The sequence below is a fragment of the Rutilus rutilus genome, assembly GCF_951802725.1.
Source record: "Rutilus rutilus genome assembly, chromosome: 9".
NCBI classification, from domain to species: Eukaryota; Metazoa; Chordata; class Actinopteri; order Cypriniformes; family Leuciscidae; genus Rutilus; species Rutilus rutilus.
In genome coordinates, this window is record NC_140223.1 from 27,583,140 (window position 1) to 27,608,196 (window position 25,057).

At 36.8% G+C, this 25,057-nt stretch overlaps 1 protein-coding gene and 1 pseudogene across 2 annotated transcripts; one reads left to right on the plus strand and one right to left on the minus strand.

Annotated features, from left to right (window-relative positions):
• The first annotated feature begins 5,514 nt into the window (after window positions 1-5,514).
• On the plus strand, window positions 5,515-7,251 carry LOC311297090 (uncharacterized protein). The gene is made up of 4 exons (XM_084419204.1): window positions 5,515-5,830; window positions 6,117-6,248; window positions 6,598-6,735; window positions 6,964-7,251. The coding sequence occupies exons 1-4, from the start codon at window positions 5,698-5,700 to the stop codon at window positions 6,999-7,001; spliced, it is 441 nt and encodes a 146-aa protein (XP_084275330.1). The 5' UTR covers window positions 5,515-5,697; the 3' UTR covers window positions 7,002-7,251.
• A 2,797-nt stretch (window positions 7,252-10,048) lies between these two features.
• LOC311297372 (NACHT, LRR and PYD domains-containing protein 3-like) lies at window positions 10,049-18,929 on the minus strand (annotated as a pseudogene). The gene is made up of 5 exons: window positions 18,910-18,929; window positions 14,471-16,203; window positions 12,008-12,169; window positions 10,305-10,459; window positions 10,049-10,176 (listed from the first exon to the last, which is right to left on the minus strand). The product of its transcript is annotated as an NACHT, LRR and PYD domains-containing protein 3-like (transcript).
• Between the last annotated feature and the right edge of the window lie 6,128 nt (window positions 18,930-25,057).

Sequence of the window (25,057 nt, forward strand, 5' to 3'; positions counted from 1 at the left end):
GTAATAGAACTGCACAAATGTTCATTGTTAATACTGCTACTGATAAGCCTCAGCTTTCCATTATTGTTAATTGTAGTTGCAAGAATGCTCTTAATTACATGTACATTTACATTTACATTTACATTTACATTTAGTCATTTAGCAGATGCTTTTATCCAAAGCGACTTACAAATCAGGACTAAATTAAGCGAGTCATCATGAAGAGGCAAAAGACAACAACAACACAAGAAGTGTTCAGAATACGAAGTTCAGGCATTATTCAGAGTAGCATAAGCATGATAAGTGGGATTTTAAGGGAAAGGTTTTTTTTTTTTTTTATGAGTTTAGGTGCTCATGGAAGAGATGGGTTTTCAGCTGTTTTTTGAATGTTGTCAGGGATTCAGCATTCCGGATGAGGGTGGGGAGAGTGTTCCACCAGCATGGAACTGTGAATGAGAATGATCTGGAAAGTGATTTTGTGGCTTTCTGTGATGGAACCACGAGACGTCGCTCGTTGATTGATCGTAGGCGTCTGGTAGGGATGTAGACTCGTAGGAGTGAGTGAAGGTAGGAGGGAGCTGAGCGTGTGATAGATCTGTAAGCAAGCGTCAATGCCTTGAACTTGATGCGAGCAGCGAGAGGTAGCCAGTGCAGAGAGATTAACAGAGGAGTGACGTGGGCCCTCTTGGGCTCGTTGAAGACAAGACGAGCTGCAGCATTCTGGATCATCTGAAGAGTAGAAACATACTGTGTGCATTAATGAGTATGGTGGTGCTTATGGGGTTCGCTCTGGGACTGGTGAGTATGAGGCTGGGAGGGGAAAATCACAGTATACTCACTACAAAAAAACTAGACTACACCACTGCATAAAACCCATTCTGAATATTCACAAGACTTTTGAAAACTGGATCTTTTAGCCTAGAATTTTTGCTTCAAAACTGTGATGTATTGAGTGCTTACAATTTTTGCATTTAAGACAATAGAGATTCCGTAGCTATAGTGCTGGGAATGTTGAGAAATGTTTGGGGGTGCACGTTTGCAATTTTGTGGCTAAAAGAGACAGTTTTGGATACACAAGGATAAAGTTTTGTTCATATTATGGCGCTTATTGGAAGTATAAGCGAGTTTGTTCCGAAAGCAACGTCTTGGTCGGCTTATATTGAACGGCTGGAGCAGTTCTTCGAGGCAAACGACATAACAGGAGAAACAGGTTGTGACCCTGTTGAGTGTGATGGGAGCAACTACCTACGGTTTACTGAGGAACTTGGTACTACCAGAGAAGCCAAAGGATAAGTCTAACAAAGACATTGTGGACACTTTAAAGAATCATTTTGAGCCAAAGCCTTTTCATTGCGGATAAGATTCTGTTTTATTTAGTAACATTGTCATCTAACATTTAAAATTGGAAATATATTTTTAACAATCATCATCAGTTTCAATACTTTGAATTAATGTAATTGAAAATATGAATTCAAATAAAGTTACTTTCTTTTTTGTCATTACAGCACCATACACGAGTATCAAAGTGAAACTCTTGGATGCAATTATGTTGTGACAGGAAAGACCAGAATCCACAAAACACTAACTGCATACTATACATGTGATGCACAGTATTCGAATGATATACATTACTATACAAAATATGCAAGTACATATACAGAATACATGTTTAAAATTAATATATATTTTAAATGCAATGATTCTTTGAACAATTCATGTTACAGTACAAGTAAGAAAAGTGAGTGGGTACAATATGGTAATGGAGTGCAATATCTGTTTTTACAGGGATAGTCCATGCAGCCACAATTTTTTTTTTTAATTCTCTCATCATTTTCACATTCATGCCATCCCAGATGTATAAGACTGAATGTCTCGTAGTCCCATTTTGTGGAGATGCGATCAACTACATCTTAGAATTATTTGTGACTTGATTTCTTTGTCCACATTTGTGAACTCACATTTTGTTGCCATCTGTCTCAATCTAGTGTGATACGCATCCAATGTTTCGTCTTCAAGTTGTCTTGCCTGTCTGAAAAAATAGGCTACGTTCCATATTCAGGAATGGCTTTTGGACAGAAATATGCATTGCTTTCTCACCGCACTGAAGCGTAGTCTTCTCAAGTTTTTGACAGCATATCAAAATATGTATACTTCACGTAAACACAAACAAAGATTTTTAAGAAAATAATTCATCTCTGTGAGTCCATAATACAAGTGGACTGTAACCCATCCATGACAGTTGGTCGGCAGCGATTGTTAATAGTTAAAACAAGTTTGAATTATTACACTTATGCATTTGGCAGACGCTTTTATCCAAAGAGACTGATTACATTGCATGTCAAGGTACACATTTACATTCTTATCAGTTCTTGATTTCCCAAGGAATCAAACCCATGACCTTGGCGTTGCAAGTGCCAACGCTCTACTGTTTGAGCTACAGGAAAGCTATTAGTACTATTATGAGTATTTTTTCTTATGTTTTACTTACGAAGACATTGATTCATCCACTGGGGTCGCATGGATTATGCGCTGTGTGTGCTTTTTAAAGCGTCTTTAGGACTCACAGAGATGGATTATTTTCCTAAAATAATCCATTTGTGTTTATTTGTAGAAATAAAATAGGCCTAATAATATGCATCTGGGACAGCATGAGGGTAAGTAAAATATTTTATTTTTTATTTTTGGGTGAACTATCCCCTTAACATTCATATGGCGGGTCTACAGGATGAGGATCTATCTGCAGTTTTATTGAAAACCCAGAGTTATGCAATAAAGGTACAGTCTACAGCAATGACAGCAGCGAGGACGAGACAACAGCGTAAACTGAAACGGGCAGTAGTCCGGGCAGCAAACGTACGGAGTCCAAAGGCAAGCAGAGTTCAGGGCAGGTAGCAAACAAATAGAGTGGCAGGCAAGGGTCAAGGCAGGCGGCAAAGAATCAAATACGAGTAACAGTCCAAATCAAACACGGGTATTAAAATCCACAATTAATAAATGCTCAGAAAAGATCACAGAGGCAAATCAAGACTTCGCACCGTGTGTGATGAAATACAGGTGAGAGTGCAATCAGTCCCAAGAATGAGGGCCTATGGGAAATGAAGTCTAAATGAGAAACATGAGTCAATATTTGGGTGATGGCTCCCTCTGGTGGTGCGAAGGAGGCGGTGCGGGATTCTCAATTGCAACATGCTGTTGGTATACAAATCCAAGATCAGCATAGACTAATAAGAATAAAGTGCAACCTCTTGTGTACTTGTGAACTGTATTTGTTTTAATCTAGAGCTCCAAAGAAATTAAAATATTTGCATAATATCAGGTCTCTAAAGATTAAGATCCACTACATCCTCTGGGTCAGCGTTAGAATTTTGCTAATGGAAAAATTGCTCCACTCCATGGAAAATGAAAAAGTATACATACATATATATATATATATATATATATATATATATATATATATATATATATATATATATATATATATAAAAACATTTTATTGTTATTATGGGGATTTTACAGTACTAAACATTTACCTCTCAAGTCATGCACCATTTATCATCTATAATATTCTGGTGTAACCAGTAGATGGCTGTATGGCCCTATATATAAATATATATCCATGACTGTGTATTCCCTAGTTGCTGGATGTTTTCAGTCATAATTACTTGCATGTATTATGTTGCAACTGAAGGCGGTCATTGGCTGAGGTCGTGCCAACACCTAGCACTAATGTCCACTGCAACGGCAATGCCGGTGCTGTCATGAACATACAAGCGTGGTTAACACAGTGCAGATGAAACACGAAGGCAGCTGTTACACTGGTGCCAATCACCCAGTCAGTCATTTACATGAGTCGAACACGCCAGCTCGGTAGCTGCAACAGCTTAAGACGAATGCTGAGCATAGAGCTTGATTTCTGCACGGACAATACATGCGTTGCAAGGAACATCCAAGTTATAAACACATACAGGCCATACATGCATAGGTGCCTCATAGCCCACCTGGCATGGGTTTTCCAAAAAGGGTACGTGTAAGAGAAACCACAAACGATGACGGATTCCTTGTCCTTTTTACACCGTGGTTGCCTACCTGCCTGTATTTCATAATATTTCAACATGTTTCTGTCGATTTTACACATTTTAGTCTGGCAATGGTTCAACTAGTAAAATGTGTACAAGTTTATGTAACAATAACACGTGAAGTTAAAGGTGCAGTCTGTAAGAATGAAATAGGTACTGCAGTCCAATTCAAAATATCAGAGATCGTCGTTTCTCCCGCCACCTGCTCCTCAGACTGGACAGCGCTCACAGGGGTTGCCAGTTTGAGCACACGCAACAGGAACGAGCGCAATGGACAATGAAAATTGGCAAATTGGCAACATGCAGTATCACAGACCAAAACAAAAACAAACATTCCAGCCCTGAAACGCACATTTCAACGAAAAATAACTGGCCGTAGAAGTGTTTTTCAGAGAAACGAGTGTGTGAACTTAGCATGTTTCCTCAATATATGCAAACGTATTTTTATGCTTTATAGAGTGAAAAAGTTTCATACAGCACCTTTAACTAATGTAAGTAAGTATAAATTACTTACCTTTGCTAGATCAATCGCCGCCTTCTTCTTCTGAGGTAAATCCGAGGCTTATACACGTCGTCTTCCCAACTCGATGAAAAACAGAGGAATGATGAAGCTGGACGCTTTGTTTGTAGAGTTTTGAAATCGAACAGTTTGTTCTTCCTTTCCTGTAAAAAAAAAAGAAAGTAGTAAAATAAGTTTTTACTACTGTGATTTTACCTCTAAATTTTGGGTGACTGTTTTAAATGGCTTTCAGTGAAAAAAAAAAAATGTTTCCCTTAGAATTAGAATAAAATCTGTTGAGTTCCCATATGGATTGAATTTCCAGTTTTCTGAGCTTGTGAGTATGTCACACCATGTAAATGTAAATGGAAGAAACTCTCCTTTACTTTATTTCCTTATGATATTGTGAGAATATTTCAAAGTTTAAAATACTTAAAAAAACTAAGTGGAAATCTATAGAGTATATATACTTATGTCAAAATATTTACCATTGAAGTCTTGCTTTTTTGGATGTGGGGTGTGCCTTGTTATGCTCCCTGTCTTGCATTGTACGTGTGAAAAATGTGCCATTAAAAAAAAAGACATTAAAGACTTATAATGTTAGTAAACCTTTATATTTTAAATCATTTCGAATAATGCACATTTCTATTTTCCTTTTCATAAAAATCTCACTGCTGACATTCACTTCTGCCATACAGCAGACAATAAGAGCACTACTTCAAGTTCACATCTCAAATTCATGAGGAATTAAAAACAAATCACACACAGTCTGCTGAGAATATGCTGCAATTTCTTCTCTATCCACAGGCAAGTCCATATAGTGCCCACGTGGATTAACTATGCTCAGTCATCTCCTAATTGCGTGAACGCATCGCTCTGCTCCTCCAAACTTAATCAAACACACCTGAACAAGCTAATCAAGGTCTTCAAGGTTAGGCTAAAGCTACAAGCAGGTGAGCTTTATCAGGAGTTATTTACCCAGACCTCGCTGGATCTTTAAAAACCCGGTTTCAAATATCCTTTATAGTGATTTATGTTGCGGGTTTCAGTAGCTTGTTTTTTAGTGAAGTTTTGTGTGTTTGTGGATGTTCCTCTTTCCTGACTCACTAATTTACGAGTTCATTGAGATCGCAGGTTGAGAGGATGACAGCTCGGGTGTACTGCTCGTTGAGTGCTGTTTTATTGTGTCTGTCTGCACGTTTGAGCACAACAGACGCTGGATCTTTTGGCTTCACACAGCCAGAAGATGCCTTTCAAAACACGACTTCTGTTTTAGGTACGGTAGGCCTACATTTAGTTACAATAGTACATTTATGGAAAACCTATGAACTGTCTAATATGAGTGTGTAGGCTTACTTCTGTCACACACCCTACTATAGTGGCTTTGAAGCTAATTGACAGTTTAGTAATAAATGGTATTTCTACTTGATTTGAAGCAGATCAATATGAATATTTTCATGTTTTTGATGCATATTTCAAGACCTCTGATGTACAAATGCTGAAACAAACTAATACAGCACGCCTGATGTCCCCTAACAATCCTCTTGAATCCTCTTCTTTAGTGTCCAGTCAGTGTCCGGCGAAGCTGAAGGTCATGCCGCCTGGTCGAGGATGTTCTTGTGATGGAGACTGCTCTGAAGGAAACATTTGCTGTCAATTTCCCTTTGGGCACGTGTGTGTGCCGCCTGTTTTCAGTGAGTTTCAATTAATGATGGATGCTAGCGGTCTTCCAAGGAAACCCTGAAAATATTTGTGTATCCTATATAAACAAGTTTTCACTCAGAAATTGCTTGTAAATTTCACAAATCCCAAGTAACTCATTGAACTAAACATGAAACTTTGAAGTAGAAAGACTGAACTAGTATTTTCTTGTAAAACCTACTCTGATCTGACAACTTCCTTAGGCTATATATAAGTGCTGTCAATCGATTAAAAACATGAACTGTTAACGCACTAATTGACAGGCCACACACATTCTTTGAATGGTAAATGAGACCTTTTAGCATTCAGTGATTTGTTTTCACTGACATGTCTGTATAACAGCAAAGCCAGGAGAGTGTCCAAGTGTACAACCAGAAGCAGGAGAGTGTGCCCAGTTGTGTGACTATGACAGTGACTGTTTGAACAATGAGAAATGCTGCAGCAATGGACAAAGACATCAGTGTATGGATCCATATACAGGTATTTTTATTTTTTTATAACTGTCATATCATACTCAATGACAAAAGTACCATAATTCAGCCCATAGCAGTTTCAAGCACAGAACACCTTTACAAAATAAAAATTATAATACGTAAATTACAATTTACGCTAAGGAAACCGTACTATTCATGATTTGAGTAGGTGTACATCTGAGACTGAATCCTGCTGAAAGGACAGACTAAAGCTGACTATCTGTATCTATTACAGGCGAACCTGAAGCCGAACCACCAAAGCCTGCAGTCTAACCACCGAAACCTGAAGCCGAACCATGCAGTGCACTAGTACTGCATTAGTCAGTCATAAGATTGATTTTTGCGTAACTCATACTAGAGTTCTTTTACAGATCAATTCAGTGCTTGGCGTTTTCTATTTATCACAAAATCTCTTTTTTTTTTTGGGCCTGATTGAAGTTTGTATTTGGTACCAAGACATACTTCTCCATTGCCAAGTTTTGCCAGAAACTATCATGAAATAAACCCTTATTGTTGCAATGCTCTTAAAGGTCCTGTTTTTCCTGTGTTTTTGAAGCTTTGTGTTTACAGTGTGCAATATAACATGTGTTCATGTTTCGCGTGTAAAGTATTTTTCACACAATTTACTTGCTGTATACTGCTGTTTTCACTGTCCTAAAAACAGGCTGATGACTTCCTTGTTCAATGAAGTCCCTCCTTCAGAAATACATAACTAGTTCTGATTGTGCCAGCGGTTTCTGTGATGTGATTCGATAGCAGCTTAGCGCACGTTGCCCGGATAGGTCACGCCTCTTACCATAACGTGGAGATGCATGCGCTCAAGGTAATATTAAAGACATGTTTACAATAACACACTATCAATTTGAGCCGGAATCAGACCCGGAGAACATAGATGAAGAGGATCGATTAGAACCTGTTCAAGCACGACTTTTGCAGGATGTTTCACAATGGTGAGCGATTTTAGTAGTTGTCATAGTTTTTCGTTTGGCTGTTACCTTGAATTGGTTAAATTGTAATGTTAAATGTTACAAACCGTTATAAAAGCTTGTGGTATATGTTTTTTTTTTTCGTCTGTTGAATTAACGATGGTGGTGTTGTTGAATCTTTTAAAATAAGTGTATTGTTTATTCCTACCTTAATTACACGTGAGCATGAGTTTTGATTAGTAATGTTTTATAGGTGTACATGTGGTAACTGTGACAAAATGCCAACGGAGGTTGAAAACATCTGCAAAGAAATACAAAAAGTACTGTAACACCTAATTTTTTGTTGTGTATAGTTCTTTTGAAGTTGTTTTCATCCAAACAACTTTATATAAATACACTTTATTTTCACCATGAATATAGCCTTAAAAGCTGCCATGTTGTGTAAAAGAAATCGTTGCCATGCATTGCAATAATTTATTTAAGTGATTTGACTCTGGGATGAAAATAACAGCATCTTGACGACATGGTGACAAACACACTCTACAAACGCAACTCTTCCTCTTCTCCGTGGGAGCGCACCAAGACCACGCCCCCTTTTTTTTGTGTATTCCAGTGGGCTGAGGTTAGTCAAAAAAAATGTTCTAGTGACGTCATTAAAGCAGGAAGTAGAGGGATGTAGTCCAAACCGGCCGTTCGCTGTAGGCTTTGAAAGGGGACTTCTGTTAAATAAAATATCTCACTTGGCATTGAACTTTGAGCTTTATAATTTTACAGGTATTATTTATGCTCTAACAGCAACATTACACACTAACTAAAGTTTGAAAAATGGGATCACGAAGAACAGGCCCTTTAAAATCCCTTGCCTCAGGGTTTCCCCAACCACCACACTTAACAGCTTCAAAAAAAACAAAAAAAGTGGGGTAATATTGATGTATTTTATAATGTGGAATAAAACGTAAGTATCTTGAGCTTGTTCACCACAAACCTTATTTTATCCATTTAACCAAAACCCCATTCAAAATTGGCACATTGACTTCAGGTCGATGGAGCCAGAAGTGCTAAAATGTTAACTCGCTTATGTTATGCTATGTCCTCTGTCGAGGAAACCAGGACAGAGTTGATAAAGATATGAAATGACGTACAGTATAGGCAAAACAATGGGTTTATTTATTTACCAATGCATTTTTAGGTTTCAGGTTTTTTTTTTTTTACCAAAAAAGACTTTATAAAGATGATTTTCAACTGTTATCAAATATATAACAATGAATTGATGTACCATTTTTAGTTTATGCAATATGTGGGTAAAATGGCCATAAATGTGTAGCTCCATTCAATTCGAGCTAAACTCTTTTTAGCGTCACTCACTGGACATTTCACTTTGAAACTGTCGTGAAACGTGCATGATGCAATGTACTTTGTAAAAAATGTTGCCACAGGTATGTTTTTTCCAATGAGCCTGGGCTGTGTAAAAACATACTGACTTTTTATTTATATTTGATTCTCACCCTTATTGCATTGAGGGCATGACGCACATATAAATTAATAAAGATGTGAATTCACTTAGTGAAATATGACATTAGAATTTTAGTTTATAGGACAATATTATTAAAATGTTGAAACCAAAACAAGTAACTATAATCACAGAAAAAAAAAAACATACATTTCTATAACTCAGAAAACATTGCCCTTGTAATACATTAATCTTCATGTACTGTATACCCTTCAGTATATTCATTCATTAACATATGCATTTGTAAATTGTGCTAACTGAAAGCTTTTTAATTTACTATGTATTGCTAGCGGAGCCCAAATCTATCATGTCACTTTTGTCTCTCTTTTATGAATGTAAATATTTAAAAAGGCCTACTTCATAATGGATGGTTTTAAAGGAAAATAATGAATGCTGAAAAATTCAGTGATGATTCTTGTGACCAATGTGAATCTTTCTCAACTTTTGTCAGATATACAAGTATTAGTTTCTGCATAAATGTGCAGCAGGATCATTGTTGCTCCTGAGAAGTGTCAGGATCATTATTGTTTTCTGTGAAAGATACTGATCACCCAATAGATAAACTGAAAGAAAAGACAAAGACGTGTGACAAATAAATAACATCTCTACAATATATCTAAAATTAATATTGAGTGTACAGGTCAATAGATTTTTTTTTTTTAAATAACTACTTTAATTTCAGTCTTGTTCCTTATACTAAGTTGTACTATGGCTTAAGAAAAGACTTGGTGGTATGGACTAGTAGGGTACTTTTTTAATGTTTTTGAGCTTGAAAATATGACTCACCATCCACTAAAAATGTTTTGAATTACATGTGGTTGAGTAAAAGAGACTCACTTGACTTTTTTCAGTTTATTATTTGGAAGAGCCTGAAGAGCTGAGAGCTACTCCTTTGTTGACGTTCCTATTTCATTCCCAGATAGATGCAGCTTACTCAGGTGTGAGGGATTTGCCATCAGAGCAGAAATCAGAGCAGCACAACCTTCATCTCTGACACCACAATCTTTCAACCCTGCAGAGGCAACAAAGACACATCATCTCTGTTCAGGGTACACAACTCATTGACAGAATTTTGATTCCTGAGTTTGACTTGCAAAGTAATTTAATCACTGTGACTCTACCCTAGTGTCTCTAGTTTACAGTGGGGATTCTCCAGTGCAGTAGACAGCAGCTTCACCCCTGAATCTCCTATGGCGTTGCTAGATAGATTAAGCTCTTTCAGCTGTGAGAGGTTTGATGTCAGAGCCAAAGCCAAAGCAGCACAGCCTTCATGAGTGATACCACAACCAGTCACCCTGCATAGAGAAGAACAACACTATTAAACAGTGTAGAAAATACACATCATGTACTATTGTTGAGGGGGCACCAGTGACAGTCCTCTGTAAGTTTAGTGGTATGATTGATTTTCATTTTGTGTACATGGGGACCTGGTTTAAAATCCCAACTTAATATATACATTTTTGGTAACACAGTGTCCTTGTTAAACTTTACATGTAGTTACTATAGTCATAACTATAAATTATGCAAAATGACATGCAACTAACCCTAAAACAAATCCTAATTCTAAATCTATAGTAAGCACAAATGTAGTTCATTCATATTACTCAATATGTATAATTGTAAAATAGAACAATGACACCTCCTTCACTTGTATCATTCACGAACGATTGGTTCAGCAGTAACAAGTAACAACCTTAACCAGTGTTTGGAATAACACCGTTTAAAAGAATGGCATTAGGTAACAACGTTATTTTTTTAGTAACGGGGTAATCTAATTAATTACTTTTCCCGTCGTTACAACGTCGTTAACATTACTGGACGTTAAATGCGGTGTGTTACTATGCATGGATTGAATAAACTGTAATCCGAACGCACCCCTGGCTCGCACAGCTAGTGAGGAGGTGGGTTAAAGAGTGTTTACATTTGTGTGTGCGGGGCGTGGACGCGATCGAACAGTGGAAACATAAAAACATAGCCTACTCCGTAACAAACTGCAAAGTTACTGCTAATTACAATTTTAAGGAAAACAAATATATTAATCTGAAATGTAGCTAATTTTCAATTCATTCAGGTACAATTACCAAACATATCTCAAGGTCTTTTTGTCTTTTTATTAATTTAATTAATAAACTAATTATATAAAACTATTGTCAGTGCACTACAAATAAACTGGTCCTATGCCTTTACTTTATTAATAAAACTTTTAATAAAAAGTTGAGAGAGGTTGATTTAATTTGCTAGAGTTAAATGCACTTTATCTGGTGTAACTGTTTACTTTTCTTACAAAGATAATGCTTGAAGTGCAGGATAAACCTCTTGCTGTCGATGTGCAATAAATATCAACTTGTAAAGTTATGTATAAACACCTGTCTGTTCTACTCATTTTAACTGACTTGTGAAAACTGCTAAAAAAATTCCAAGTTCTTTGACATATAGCAACTTTTTTTTTTTACAGTAACGCAAATAGTTACTTTCCCTGGTAACGAGTTACTTTTATTATAGAGTAATTCAGTTACTAACTCAGTTACTTTTTGTAACAAGTAGTGAGTAACTATAACTAATTACTTTTTTAAAGTAACGTTCCCAACACTGACCTTAACAGACAAGAATTCAGGATTCTTTAGAGTGGCATACAGAAGCTTTGCTCCCAGATCTCGTACATTATTTCTAGTCAGATCCAGCTCTCTCAGGTGTGAGGGGTTTGATGTCAGAGCTGAAGCCAGAGCAGCACAACCTTCTTCTGTGATACCACAATCCCTAGCCAGAACAATGACACTTATTTGTATAGGTGTATTGAGAATAGACTTAAGTATTCCATATGCTAATGCACAACCAAATCATACTTCAGTTTCTGTATTGTACAGAGAGAATCAGAAAGACACTTCACTCCTCTATCTCCTAGTTTATTAAATGACAAATCCAGATGTTTCAGTTGTGAGGGGCTTGATCTCAGATCTGAAACCAGAGAAGCACAACCTTCATCTGTGACACCACAGCCATTCAGCCTGCAGAGAGAACAATAAATAATTCTGTCTCAGTTAACACACCAGAGAAAAGGCTTCTTCATGAATAGGTAATCACAACCTACTTACATTTAAATATTTGCTTTGATGTATTTAATGTGAATGACACATGAAGGCCGGTCTGTCTGTGATTAGGTTAGGGCTAAGACTTAGATGATGATTTTGGTCTAAAATACTTATTTCAGTCTGGACACCACTATTTACAAATGGTTTAAATCATATATGTGACCCTGGACCACAAAACCAGTCACATGGGTACATTTTTTGAAATTGAGATTTATAAATAAGCTTGATGTATGTACAAAAACAATTTTTTTATATATTTACGGTAGGAGATTTACAAAATATCTTCATGGAACATTATCTTTACTTTTTTTGGCATAAAAAGACCATTCTAGATCATTTTGACCTACAATGTATTGTTGGCTATTGCCACAAATAAACATGTGCTACTTGTGACTGGTTTTGTGATCCAGGGTCACATATTGTAAATATATTTGTACAGTTAGACTGACTATTATAAAGATATTTTTAAGCCCATAACCTCACCCTACCCAAAAAACAGGCCAGTAAACACTATAGATGACAATCATTTTAGATACAATATACACTGAAAAAAATGATTTATTGACTTAGTAGAATTTGCTAAAAAAATATATGTTAATTGGTTCCACATAATTCATTTTAGCTACATTTAAACAAATGCATTACGTTGAACTAAGTTCAACTTGATGCATTTGTTTAAATGTAGCTAAAATCAATTGCGTGGAACCACTTACGATAAAAACATTTAGAAAATTCAATGAATTTACTGAAATCATTGAATTTACTAAAAAAAATTATCGTAAGTGGTTCCACGCAATTGATTTTAGCTACATTTAAACAAATGCATTAAGCTGAACTTAGTTAAACGTAATGCATTTGTTTAAATGTAGCTAAAATCAATTATGTGGATCCAATTAACATAATTTCTTTTAGTAAATTCAACTAGTCAATGAATAATTTTTTTCAGTGTAGCAGGGATCTCAAACAGGACTTGATATTTACTTTTGTTCACCAGCCTCTGTGGCTAGTGGTTTTCCAAAGTTACTAGCCACAATTTTGACATCAATACAATGCGGAAAAACTACTATATATATATATTTTTTTATTATCTCATAATTTGGCAGCAGGTATCTGTCACTGTAAGACCTGACACATGGATCCATTATACTGTTCCACATGCGTTAAAATGTGAATTCTTGTCAATATTGGAATTATGGCATTATTGTGTGTGTATTTGACTGTTTAAGCATTGTAAGTAGCGAAAAATAACTAAATTTAGTCCTGAGAGGTGGCTTAATTCCCAAAGTGGGAATTGCTGGAATTAATAAAATTATGAATTTTAAAATTAAAATGATCTTATGCCAAAATTCAAGCTCTGTAACACCAACAATATTCATCCAGATCAAATGAAACGAGTGAGTGAGTGAGTGAGTGAGTGGACGTGGGCTTGTGTGTCAACTCACTGTCGGAGAGATGAGAGTGAGAAAGTGCAGCTGGTATTGTGTGTCTATTCTGCAGAAAATGAGTATTGAAAGTGTTTCAGATATTTCAGTATCTGAAAAATCTATATTTTTTACAATATTTCTCTTAGTTTATTATTTCAGATGCCTTTTTACAAGACTACAATTGAAATATGTATATACAATTTCAACCCGCAAGTGGCTAGTACGAGTGAATGCGTTATACGCCACTGCTGAAATAATGTCAAGCCCTGCTCTCCAACCCATGTTCCTGGAGAGCTATATTTATTGTAGACTTCGTTTCCAACCCTGCTCCAATAGATTTTCTGGTTCAGGTGTGTTTGATTGGGCTTGGAGCTGAACTGCAGGATTGTAGCTATCCTGGAACATGGTTGGAGACCCTTACATATATATTATATAGATAGTATTATACAAATATTTTAGGCATAAGCATCATAGTAATAACACAAACCATTACCTCAGTATCTCTAGTATGCAATGAGAACTTCCCAGTCCTTCAGAGAGCAATTTCACTCCTGCATCCTGTAGTTCATTTGCATTCAGATTCAATTCCTTTATACATGAATACTCAGAAGCGAGAGCTATGGCCAGAGGAGAGCAGCACTTTGTTTTCAGTTCACAATGAGCATCCCTATGAAAAGTATTAACATTGACAGAAGATTTTATTTAGCAATAAATCATAATTGATTTAAACAAAACAAAACAAAAAAGACAATTTGAAACTTGACAATTTAAATGTATTGTCATTATAACATACAAAACTGATTTGGACGCTTTAAGGACAGGTCTTGTACTTGTATGCTGAAGAACTTGCTCCATTTGTGGACAGTTGGTTTTCCAGCTATATTTCTTCAACTCAAACACATCTAAGTTCTCTGAAGTCAGAAGAACAAACACCACAGCTGACCATTGTAAGGGGGTAATTTTGACTGTGGTAAGAGCTCTACAGTTGAGATAACGCTGGATTTGTTCCACTAGTGCACTGTCACCCAGATCATTGAGGCAGTGGAACAGATTGATGAATTTCTCTGTAGCTGGATGTTCCTCTATCTTTTTCTTGATGTATTTGACTGTTTCCTGCAAATTGTGGCTCCTGCTTTCTGTCTGTGTCAGAAGAACTTTTAAGAGCGTATGACTGGACTCAAGGGAAAAGCCCAGAAGGAAGCGCAGAAATAGGCCCAGGTGTCCATTTTGACTTTCTAAGGTCTCATCGACAGCTCTCTGATGCAGGTCAAATATTGGGACCTGTTTATGTGTTGATTCAGTCATTTGGACAAACACATTGATGTTCCGGGTTATGAAGGTGTGATGCACAAACAGCGCAGCAAGATGTTCCTGAATGTTGAGGTGAACAAAGCAGTAGACTTTCCTCTGACACAGACCAAACTCCTCTCTGAAGATCTGAGTGCACAATATTGAGTACACTGATGCTTCTGTCATGTCAATGCCACACTCTCTCAGATCTTCTTCATAGAAGATCACATTGCCTTTCATAAGCTCTTGAGAAGCCAGTTTCAGGATCATGTCTTCATCTGTCACTTTCTTCTCATAGTCCTTCTCACGTTTGATGTTGGTCTGAATCAGGAAGTGTGTGTACACTTGAGTGAGAGTCTTGGGAATCTCTCCACTCTCTTCTCCACTCAGCATCTTCTCTAGAACAGTGGCTGAGATCCAGCAGAACACTGGGATGTGGCACATGATGTAGAGGCTCCTCAATGACTTCAGGTGTGAGATGATTTTATTGGCCAGACCCTGATCAGTGATTCTCTTCCTGAAGTATTCCTCCTTCTGTGGGTCATTGAAGCCTCGTACCTCTGTCACTCGATGAACACACTCAGAGGGGATGAGATCAGATGCTGCTGGTCTGGAGGTGATCCAGATGAGAGCAGAGGGAAGCAGATTCCCCAAAATGAGGTTCGTCAGCAGCACGTCCACTGATGTCTCTTTGGTTGCATCATGTAGAGTCTCATTGCTGTGAAAATTTAAGTGAAAACGGCACTTGTCCAAACCATCAAAGATGAACAACACTTTATATTTATCACTGAAAATGTCCATTTCCATAGTTTCAGGGAAAAAAAACTTGGAGAAGATCTGAAAGACTGAGTTTGTCCTTTTTCAAATTGAGCTCTCTGAAAGGAAGTGCAAAAGATGTCCTGATTCACATTCCCTTCAGCCCAGTCCAGAATGAACTTCTGCACAGAGACTGTTTTTCCAATGCCAGCAAATCCTTTAGTCAGCAGAGTTCTGATGGGTTGGTTTTGTCCTGGTAAGGGTTTGAAGATGTCCTTGCGGTTGATTGGGGTGTCAGCTGTAGCTGCTCTCTTAGCTGCCGTTTCAATCTGTCTGATCTCATATTCATCATTAAACTCTCTTCCTTCTGTGATGTAGAGCTCAGTGTAGATCTCATTCAATAGTTGTGGGTTTCCCTGCTTTGTTATTCCCTCATGCAGATGTTGAAACTTCTTCCGTAGCTTTGTTTTAAGTTTAAGCCTGTAGAATTAAGAAATAGTCACACATATCACTGGTAAATGTTCACATAGCTTTAAACAGATTCAAATATTACTTTAATGCATCTTAAAGGGGTTTAAGTAAAAATATGGGTTTGAAGTGTGAATCAGTTTAGTGGGGTCCCAGGACATGCTACCAAGTGAGGTTTATTTTATTTTATATTTTTGGCAAAAATGGTCTTTTGTGGCAAAGTTGGCCAGGTTTTTCCTATCAGTCATTCTTAGAACATATTTTACACATGGCTCTTGATTCTAACTTGTACTTGGTCGCCAGGGAACACCTCAAAGTCTGCAAAAGCCAGGAGAGAGGGCTGGCAAACAGTAGCAGACAATTTAAATCTGTTAGAAGTGGCCATGTTAGATGTTTTTATCACTTATTAGCCTATATTTTTGTATTTTAATAATTGCATAATTACTTTGTTCATTGTAATGTCAGAGTCACCACACTAGAACATGGGAACAAATAAAAGTGAACTACAAAAATATTCTACATAATGGTAATTTTTAGTTATATTATAGTCTCTTTTATAAAAAGGCACTGTTAAATAAATGGTTGTCTGTTTATAAAAGCAACCAAGAAAAAGGCTGAGAAAAAAAAAGAAGAAAAGATCTTAGTAGCCTACACTGTAATTTTTTTTTTTGCTGCATTAAATTAAGGCCGCATATTCATTTCATTTTTTAGCTGTTAGATCTTGAGTAATGATGAATTGCTTTAACTTGTGAAAGTGAACATTGATAAACTTATGTTAATGTAAAAATATTCAGCCATGAGTTATTGATCACATTTTTCCCGAGTGTAGTTCATTGTAATGACATTGTGTTTTCCTCTTTTGTGCACTTTTACATAATACACCAACACTTGTATCTGTTCCCAAGAAAGTGGTGGCTGAAATATGTGCAGTAAGTGGACATTTTCTAACTTTCCAAATGAAAGAAAGTATAAGACTTTGTAATGTCCATTTGTTTCCATTGCACTGGACAGTGAATAAACCCTCTCAGATAACTGTCATATGGAGGAGCTAGCCTACCTGCAACTTAGTGCATAAATGACTTTACTTAATTTATACTTGTATGCTTTATGGCTGCAATATAAGTTGCAGGATTCCACATCTAGCACAGACAGAGGAGACATAGGCCTACAGGTGGGTAGTGTATAGCCAACTTTTCCTTTTTATTTGTTGCATGAGGCATGTGTCTAATATCTCTTGTTGCAGGCACTTGACCACTGGCTTTTCTTTACAAAGAACAATCGAAATAAAACTCAAGGAACTAAGCATATTTGTCTTTTATTAAACATTTAATGAAAAGGTTTTTTTTTTTTTTTTTTGGCAATGTTGTGTAATATGGCACACGCAACAATGTCACAGGCCCTGTCAGGTGTGCAACCCCTCAGACTTTTCAGACACTGAAATCTTCCCTTTAGTTAACCAAAGTTAATTTCATTGTGTGCTTGTCCTGACTAGAGCTGCATTGTAACTGGTTTGGGTCAGGGAATGGGGTCATACAATACCTGTCAGCAGGCAGGAACATGTCATAATCACCTATGAAAAAATGCAGTTCTGTTAGGATCAGCATAAGTGTATGTAATACAGTGAGCTTGTTATTTAATTGTGGAACTTTCCTTACCACTTTCAAATAATAAGCATAAATGTGAATCTCTGAAAATTCTTAAGTCATGCACAGATCCTGGCCATTTTGCTTTAACATTTGTGATATGGAAGATTTTAGTTAACTGCCTTTTTTAAAATTTGATATAATATTACTAATCTGGGATATTAAGAATCACAATAGTAACTGGGCCGCACATTTACATTGTGAACCCCCTTTCTGTTCACATAATCCCCTTCATTGAGGCCTTGATGGCAGTCTATGGTCTAGCCTATAGTCTATGGTACCAATCACGTTAGTGAAGCCTGAGTGACAATCGTAATCGGCATGGTCATGATTGCATGATCTTCATAAAAAATTATGATAGCCAAAAAAAAAAAAAAAAAAAAAAAAAATGCTTTAAAAAAAGTGCTTTACAACATTGGGTCTTAAGTGGCTTGGAAATGCCACAAAAAAAAACTAAAACTGTTTTTTAACCCTAAAAGCGGCAGGTAAACTCGACAGACAGCACTTTCCATCAAGTTCTCCGCATCTCCAATAGTGTAAAGGAAAGAGCCACTCGCAAATAATCTTAGGGCAATGCAGACAGTTTGTGCTGTAGTTAAAGCCCGACTCCGACAAGTCGAAAATAAATGTGCGTTTCCAACAAATTAAGTATGTAAACGACAACCTCACGAGTCATGAGAAAAAAAATATATCTCAGAAAGTGCACTATTGCGCTGTGCTGGACTTCTAACATGAAATAAGCCTTCTCCCGAGCAGGTTTAAGATTGCGCACCTGTTGCTATGACAGCAAGTCCAGGATGAGCGTCGAAGAACCAAACAATCCAAGATCACGCCAAATCGCCAACAATCAAATCCAGCTAACTGAGTTAGCAACGTACGAAGAACGGGCCCCAGGCCTACAGTATGTTCAGAGTGTTTAGTTTTCATGGACTTTTGTTTTCATTCATCTTCTGTGTTCCTTGTTCAGATTCCCGCCACTTGTTTGTCTCCATGGTCACCGTCATTATGAGTTAGTTTGTATCAGCTGTGTGATTAATTATCCTCGTTTGTGTTCCTAATTAAGTTGTCCATTCACTTGCACTCCTTGTCCGGCATTATTCGTCTCTGCACGCTATTTCGCATGTTGGCTGTTTGGATTATTCTAATAAATCTTGTGTGCTATATTTCTCATCTTTAAATTGTGTTACAGCCTAGGCTTTCAGCCTAAAGAACAATGACACATCTGATATATTTTAAGTGCAGGCCAACATCACAATTTAATCACAACTATGTAGTAAGTTGACACAACAGAAGAAAAATTAAATACAAAAGCCATCATACTTAAAGCCATCTATTTTAGTCACTTTTTAAAAACATTGATTTCTTTGTGAATTAAGCTCACCTTACAGCTAACAGCCAAAACATTAGCACTAACAACTTGCATTAAAAATATCTACACGGAATACACATAATTTAACTTTGATGAGTTTAACTGCAAAGCATGAATTGTCAAAACAAAAAGAAATGAGGTAGAAAAAGCTAATTTCTTACATCAAGATTAGTTTTTCTCCTCTAAAATATGCCGTGTCTGCCACAGGGCTCTACTTTCTCACATGTGGAATAAGGATTAAACCAAGCATGTGTGAAGTGAATCAGTTGATTTGTAACTTGTTCCAGATTGGAGAAATTGGAAATGTTAACAATTAACCAGTTTTACAACCATCCCCGGTCTCCCCTATGGGTTCAGAAGATTTGGAATACAACATGAGTCAATACTTTATACTGTTTTTGGTCAGTTTTTGCAATAAATACCTGTGACTGTACTTTTATTTGCCTGTTGCATGTTTTACATTGTTTAGAAGTGGGTAGGTTTAGGGTAGGAGTGGGGTTAGTTGCTCCCAAATATAAAAGTGGCCTATAAATATTTATAAAACATGTCTACTTTTACAAATGCCAAGAATTATGCGTCTTGATCTGACGCATAAGGCAAATAACTGAAATCAATGGAATGAAACCCTGTGCATTAAAAAGTGACAAAATATGTGACGAGTTGGGTGTGAGAACATGGACTTTGACCTTGAGAGTCCGAATCACATCTATGGCACGTGGTCTCTCGTAAGTTCATTAAAAATGAAACAAAAAACACAAAACATGATAAACTTAAATTTAATCAAAATTGAGATCAGTTAGTACAACTCACCTGATTCACCTGTTCCAACGGAATGCAGACAGCAGAGATCCGTTAGTTTAAATAATTCTATCCGGAACTTTAAGTCCGGGAACTCCGGGAACTCCTCCCCTTCTTCACAATTCCTGAAACCTTATCGGATAACGGCAGTAAAACAACTGGGCAATTGTCGTGAAGTATGCAAATCGGTATTTGCATGTGATTTGCATACTTCCCAACAATTGCCCAGTTGTTTTACTGGCGTTATCCTATAAGGTTTCAGGAATTGTGAAGAAGGGGAGGAGTTCCCACAGCGTCAAGCTGACAATGTCTCATTCCCGTCTCTCAGGGAACCGAGGTTACGATTGTAATTGGACAGTTTCTGTAGCTATCAACTCGTGGACAGACAGCTGAGAGAAGCATCCGAGCGCTGCACAAGGTTTTACTTTCACTTTTGAACAGCATTAATTCTGAGTTGGCAAAAATTGCTCTGGGGTTATTCAGTCAAGATTTTGTAAGATTTTTTATGCGTCTCAGATTTAATGTGTAGAAAGTGTTCTGTAATGATCCGTACACACATTGTCAGCACTTATACTACAGGGCCGTTGAATGCTTGAATCTGATTGGTTGACGAACGTTCTAAGGTGTGCATTATTTTCAGGGAAACGCACGGCTAAAGTAGTTCCAGGCAGGTCTTGACCGCATTACAGTTCCATATCACTTCGCGTAGTCAACCGTAATAATGGAAAATAGGATACAATTCATAACAAGAAAAAGCATTTAGCCCCATGCGCTTGATCTGCAATTTTCAATGTCTAGCTTCACAATCAATAGAAACATGCAGTTTAATTTTAATAAATAAAGTATATAGTCCTATCTATAATCAATAGAAAATTAAACTGAATATAGGCTAAATAAATGGATAGTCCTGCAGCACATATTTTTATTGCAGATAATATAACAAATAAATAATTATTGATAGGCCTACTTGTTAAAAGGGCTTTGTGTTTCATTTATTTGGCTATAGTCTACTGTCATCTGTCAATAATGAAAAAAAAAAAAGAATGAACGAATTAATTAAAACGAATTGAATTAATAAATAAATAATAATATTGACGCACATGCTTTTCTGTCTCATTATTGCAACATCTCTCTCTAATAACTGCATTAATAACTGCATAATGAATGTAATTTGATACTTATGACTGATCATGCCCAGTGGTTAAAGTGGGATTTGGCAGGTGGGGGAACCCTCAAATTTTGTGTAGGGTGCAACAGGGGAAATGACTCACCGTGGGACAACATATTGAGTATCGTGCAATACTTTTTTGAACAAGAGTGTCACTGTGGCACTAACTATCACAATACTTATTTACTTGATTTTTGAATGTTTTTTATTTTGGTCCATCTACATCTACACTGATATGATGACGATACTATGTTAAAATCGACTGGGAGAAAATTTGGATTTCTCTGACCTACATATGTGCAATTATTTTTATTCAAAAATGGATAAGAAATAGCTTTAAAACCATGTCAGTGGGCATTCGATTATTTGTCAATACCTGCTCTCTCCTCATCTTCATCTTTCTTTTTCTCTCAGTCTCCTTATCCTGCACTATTTCTTCCCCTCCTAATGCAGAACTTTGACTGATAATCTTTTCATTTTCGTCTGTGTCAGTGAAGAAAGTAAACTCAACTGATATTTATATGTTTTTATTAATCATTTTCTGAGACAAGTTAATTGACTCGAGGCTACCAGGAAAGCTGTAGCCTAGGTCAGCATTGCCAATAGGAACCTTCTACAAGCTTTGGATTTTGAAAACGTCTGTTTTTAAATGTTAAAAGTAATTTAAAATAATACAAATTATAGGCTGGGGTTTACCGCAGTTGGTGGAATTGGCAGACGTTCCCTGGCATCATGCGCTGTGGAAACGCGTCAAAGCATTCTCAGGTAGGCTATAAATATGCAGCATTAACGCACGTAGGTGATTTTGAATGAATATTTAATGTTGATATACTATGGTTACATAATGTGAAAACTAATCCTGCTATTGATATCTTTGTAAGACTGCCGACCCTATAGAACATTGGGAAGGGCAAACAAATGTCCGACGAATATCGAACCTAAAACTAACTTTACCGTGCTCCGGCCCACTTAACCCCTGATCATGCCCAAACGCGTGTTCAGCGCGTTCAGTCGGTGTTCAAAGTCGGTGTTTAAAATCTGCTGCAGTCGATGAAAACAGTCAGAGAATGTGTCAGCTAGTCGTGTGTCCCCAGCATTAGTCTCCTATCAGTGGCTCAAACCTCCGTTACTAACTCTAAAATTACGTTTTGGAATTAGCAAAGGAGGCATGGGATTAGATGCGTAAGAAATTAGTCCTACATACAAGAGCATTTTAATGACAACAACTTTACAAACGTCTTGAAATACATAATCTGAACAATGTTTCGAGGTGTGGTAACTGTATTATAAGCGGAATAATTGACTTCAGTCCGTTGAATTATTACGTCGTGACCGCATTACCACCTAGGTCGGTGTGCATTATTTTTCTAATAATTCAATGGCCTGTCGTCAATTATTCCTTACATATCAGAGTGAAATTCAGAATCATTCAGTATTGCATTGTAGAGTAGTGACGGACACTTCATCTGAAGAAAACATAAGTAACTTTTTATTTTCTCAGAATTACTACACTGAAAACATTTGCTCATTAAGCTATGTGATATAGCCTACCTGGCTGAAAGACATTAGCTCAAATTAATTATGACACGTTTGGCACAGACTGGGTGTTTAGGGGAAAAAAGACGTTCAAGTAAGGAATTGTTGATTGCTGCCATCTACCGTGGCTTTATATCTTTTTAATCAAGATGAACATAAATCTGAAAAACAATCACAATTTTGGAGGTAGATTTCAGACGTTTATTTTAATGTGCATAATCTTAAATCATGTGCAGAAATACGATTAGACTAAAAACATAGAGTATGTAGAAATCATTCAGTTTACACCAAAGCATCATTCTAAAAACCCAATGTGCAATTAAATACAATTTACAATTTCTCTATTAGAAATCTCTGTGGTAACAAAATCTTGCCCAGGTTTGTTACACATCACTGTAATAAAAGCATAAGAGGAGTAATAGGTTAGCCATTGACATTACATTTGAAGAATGTGATGTGTTTGTATTACAATGTCCATTGATGAAGGCAGCACAATTACATGGCTTTAGGTGACAAAACTAGCATATTTTGTTATTGTCAAAAATTATACGTAAAGTACTTACCATGTAAAGAAGTCTTCAGCCTGCCAGGATGATACAACCAGAGACATCATAGTGGAGTTTCTCTTATCAGAAGTTCTCATATCATCTGCAGTGTCTCCATTAAAGTTGCCACAAGCGCCACAAACTTTGTCTGTCAGGTCTCTGTTTACGGATAACACGACCCCTCCAGTGACAGAGTAAGTCAGTCTCATGGTAGACATCTTCTCAATGACCACAGCCTCATCTCTGTATGAGACTGACACCCCCTCTTCAGGCATAAAGGGATATGAGACCTTCTTTCCATTCACCTGTTTCAATAAGAGAAATATTTTCTCAGTTTCTCTGTCACCAGCACTTTTTATTTCTTTGAATCAAATATTATATTTTAAGACTATGGTTAATGTACCACAAAAAATAATGCTTTATTTATAATATTTAAAAACATATTCCACTGACCCAGCTGTGCCGACGATTGTTGACTGTGATGATCATGTCCTGGAAGAAGACGTGGACCATTGTCACTTTACCAGGATCATTCCTGGCACATGCAAGTGCATCTAACACCACACGGAACCAGTCATGAGACTCTTGATCACATAAGAAAGCCATTTGAAAGGCTCCTAGCCGGCCGACCGTCCCCTTTACACCATCAAATGACTGCAACTGGTCATCTGCATCAAATACACAGTGGCCTTGATCAGGGTAACAATCTCGTTTGCCACCCTGAACATCACAGATGTCTCCTCTGGCACAGGCTTGTTTCACACACTCCAGCACCCCTGCGGAATGACACACACACTTCATGTCGCAGGTGTCAGTCACTGAGACTTCGCCAACCTAAGAGGACAGAGCAGAGAAAAGCTTACCCATAGGTCCCTGCACCATCACATTTATTATTGAAATGTGTGTGTGTGTGTTAAAATACATTTTCTTATCTCAGTTTAATATAAACAGACAACTTCAAGTAGGATATTATAGGTAGGATGATATTATCATTATTCTGCAGAAATTACACATGTCAGCTGAAACAATGTTTCGAGTTAATCAAAAGACACTTAACAATGGATTTATTTAAATATTTCTAAAAAGACATTAAAATGGCTGGAAGTTAATTTGGAGAATCATAGAATATGTGACAAAGGTTTGTAAAAAAGTGGATAAGCAGCTCTTATCAGACAGAAACGATCATTGATGGATTTAAGAAAAGCAATAAATCCCACCTTTAGGTATTTGCCATTATGGACACATCCACAGTCTCCCACGGACACACACTTATCACCATCTGAGAGCAAACCTTGATCGCACTGACAGCCTTCCATGCAGATATTTGGGCAGCTGTAGGACCCACTAAGACTGGCACAGGTGTTGGCACAGTTATTAGAGCACTGTACATAGTGACTGTTAGCTGGACAATCGGCCGCTTAAAGAAAGAAAATGCACAAATATATATTAATAAAATGCATTATATCAGAGGTTACATATACACTAAAGTTTAGAGTTGGAGATTTATTTATTTTTTTACTGTTTTGAAAAGAAGTCTGTCACATGATTCTTCAGAAATCCTTTTAATATGCAAATTTGATGCACAAGAAACATTGCTTATTATCAATGTTGAAAACAGTTGTGCTGCTTAATATTTTTGTGGCAATATACATTTTTTTTCAGGATTCTTAGATTAATAGAAAGTTCAAAAGAACAGTATTTAATTGAAATATAAATCTTTTGTAGCATTATAAATCTCTTTACTGTCAATGTGAATTTTTTTTCTCTTCTAAAACCTTTGAAAGATAGTTTATTTACATTATTTATA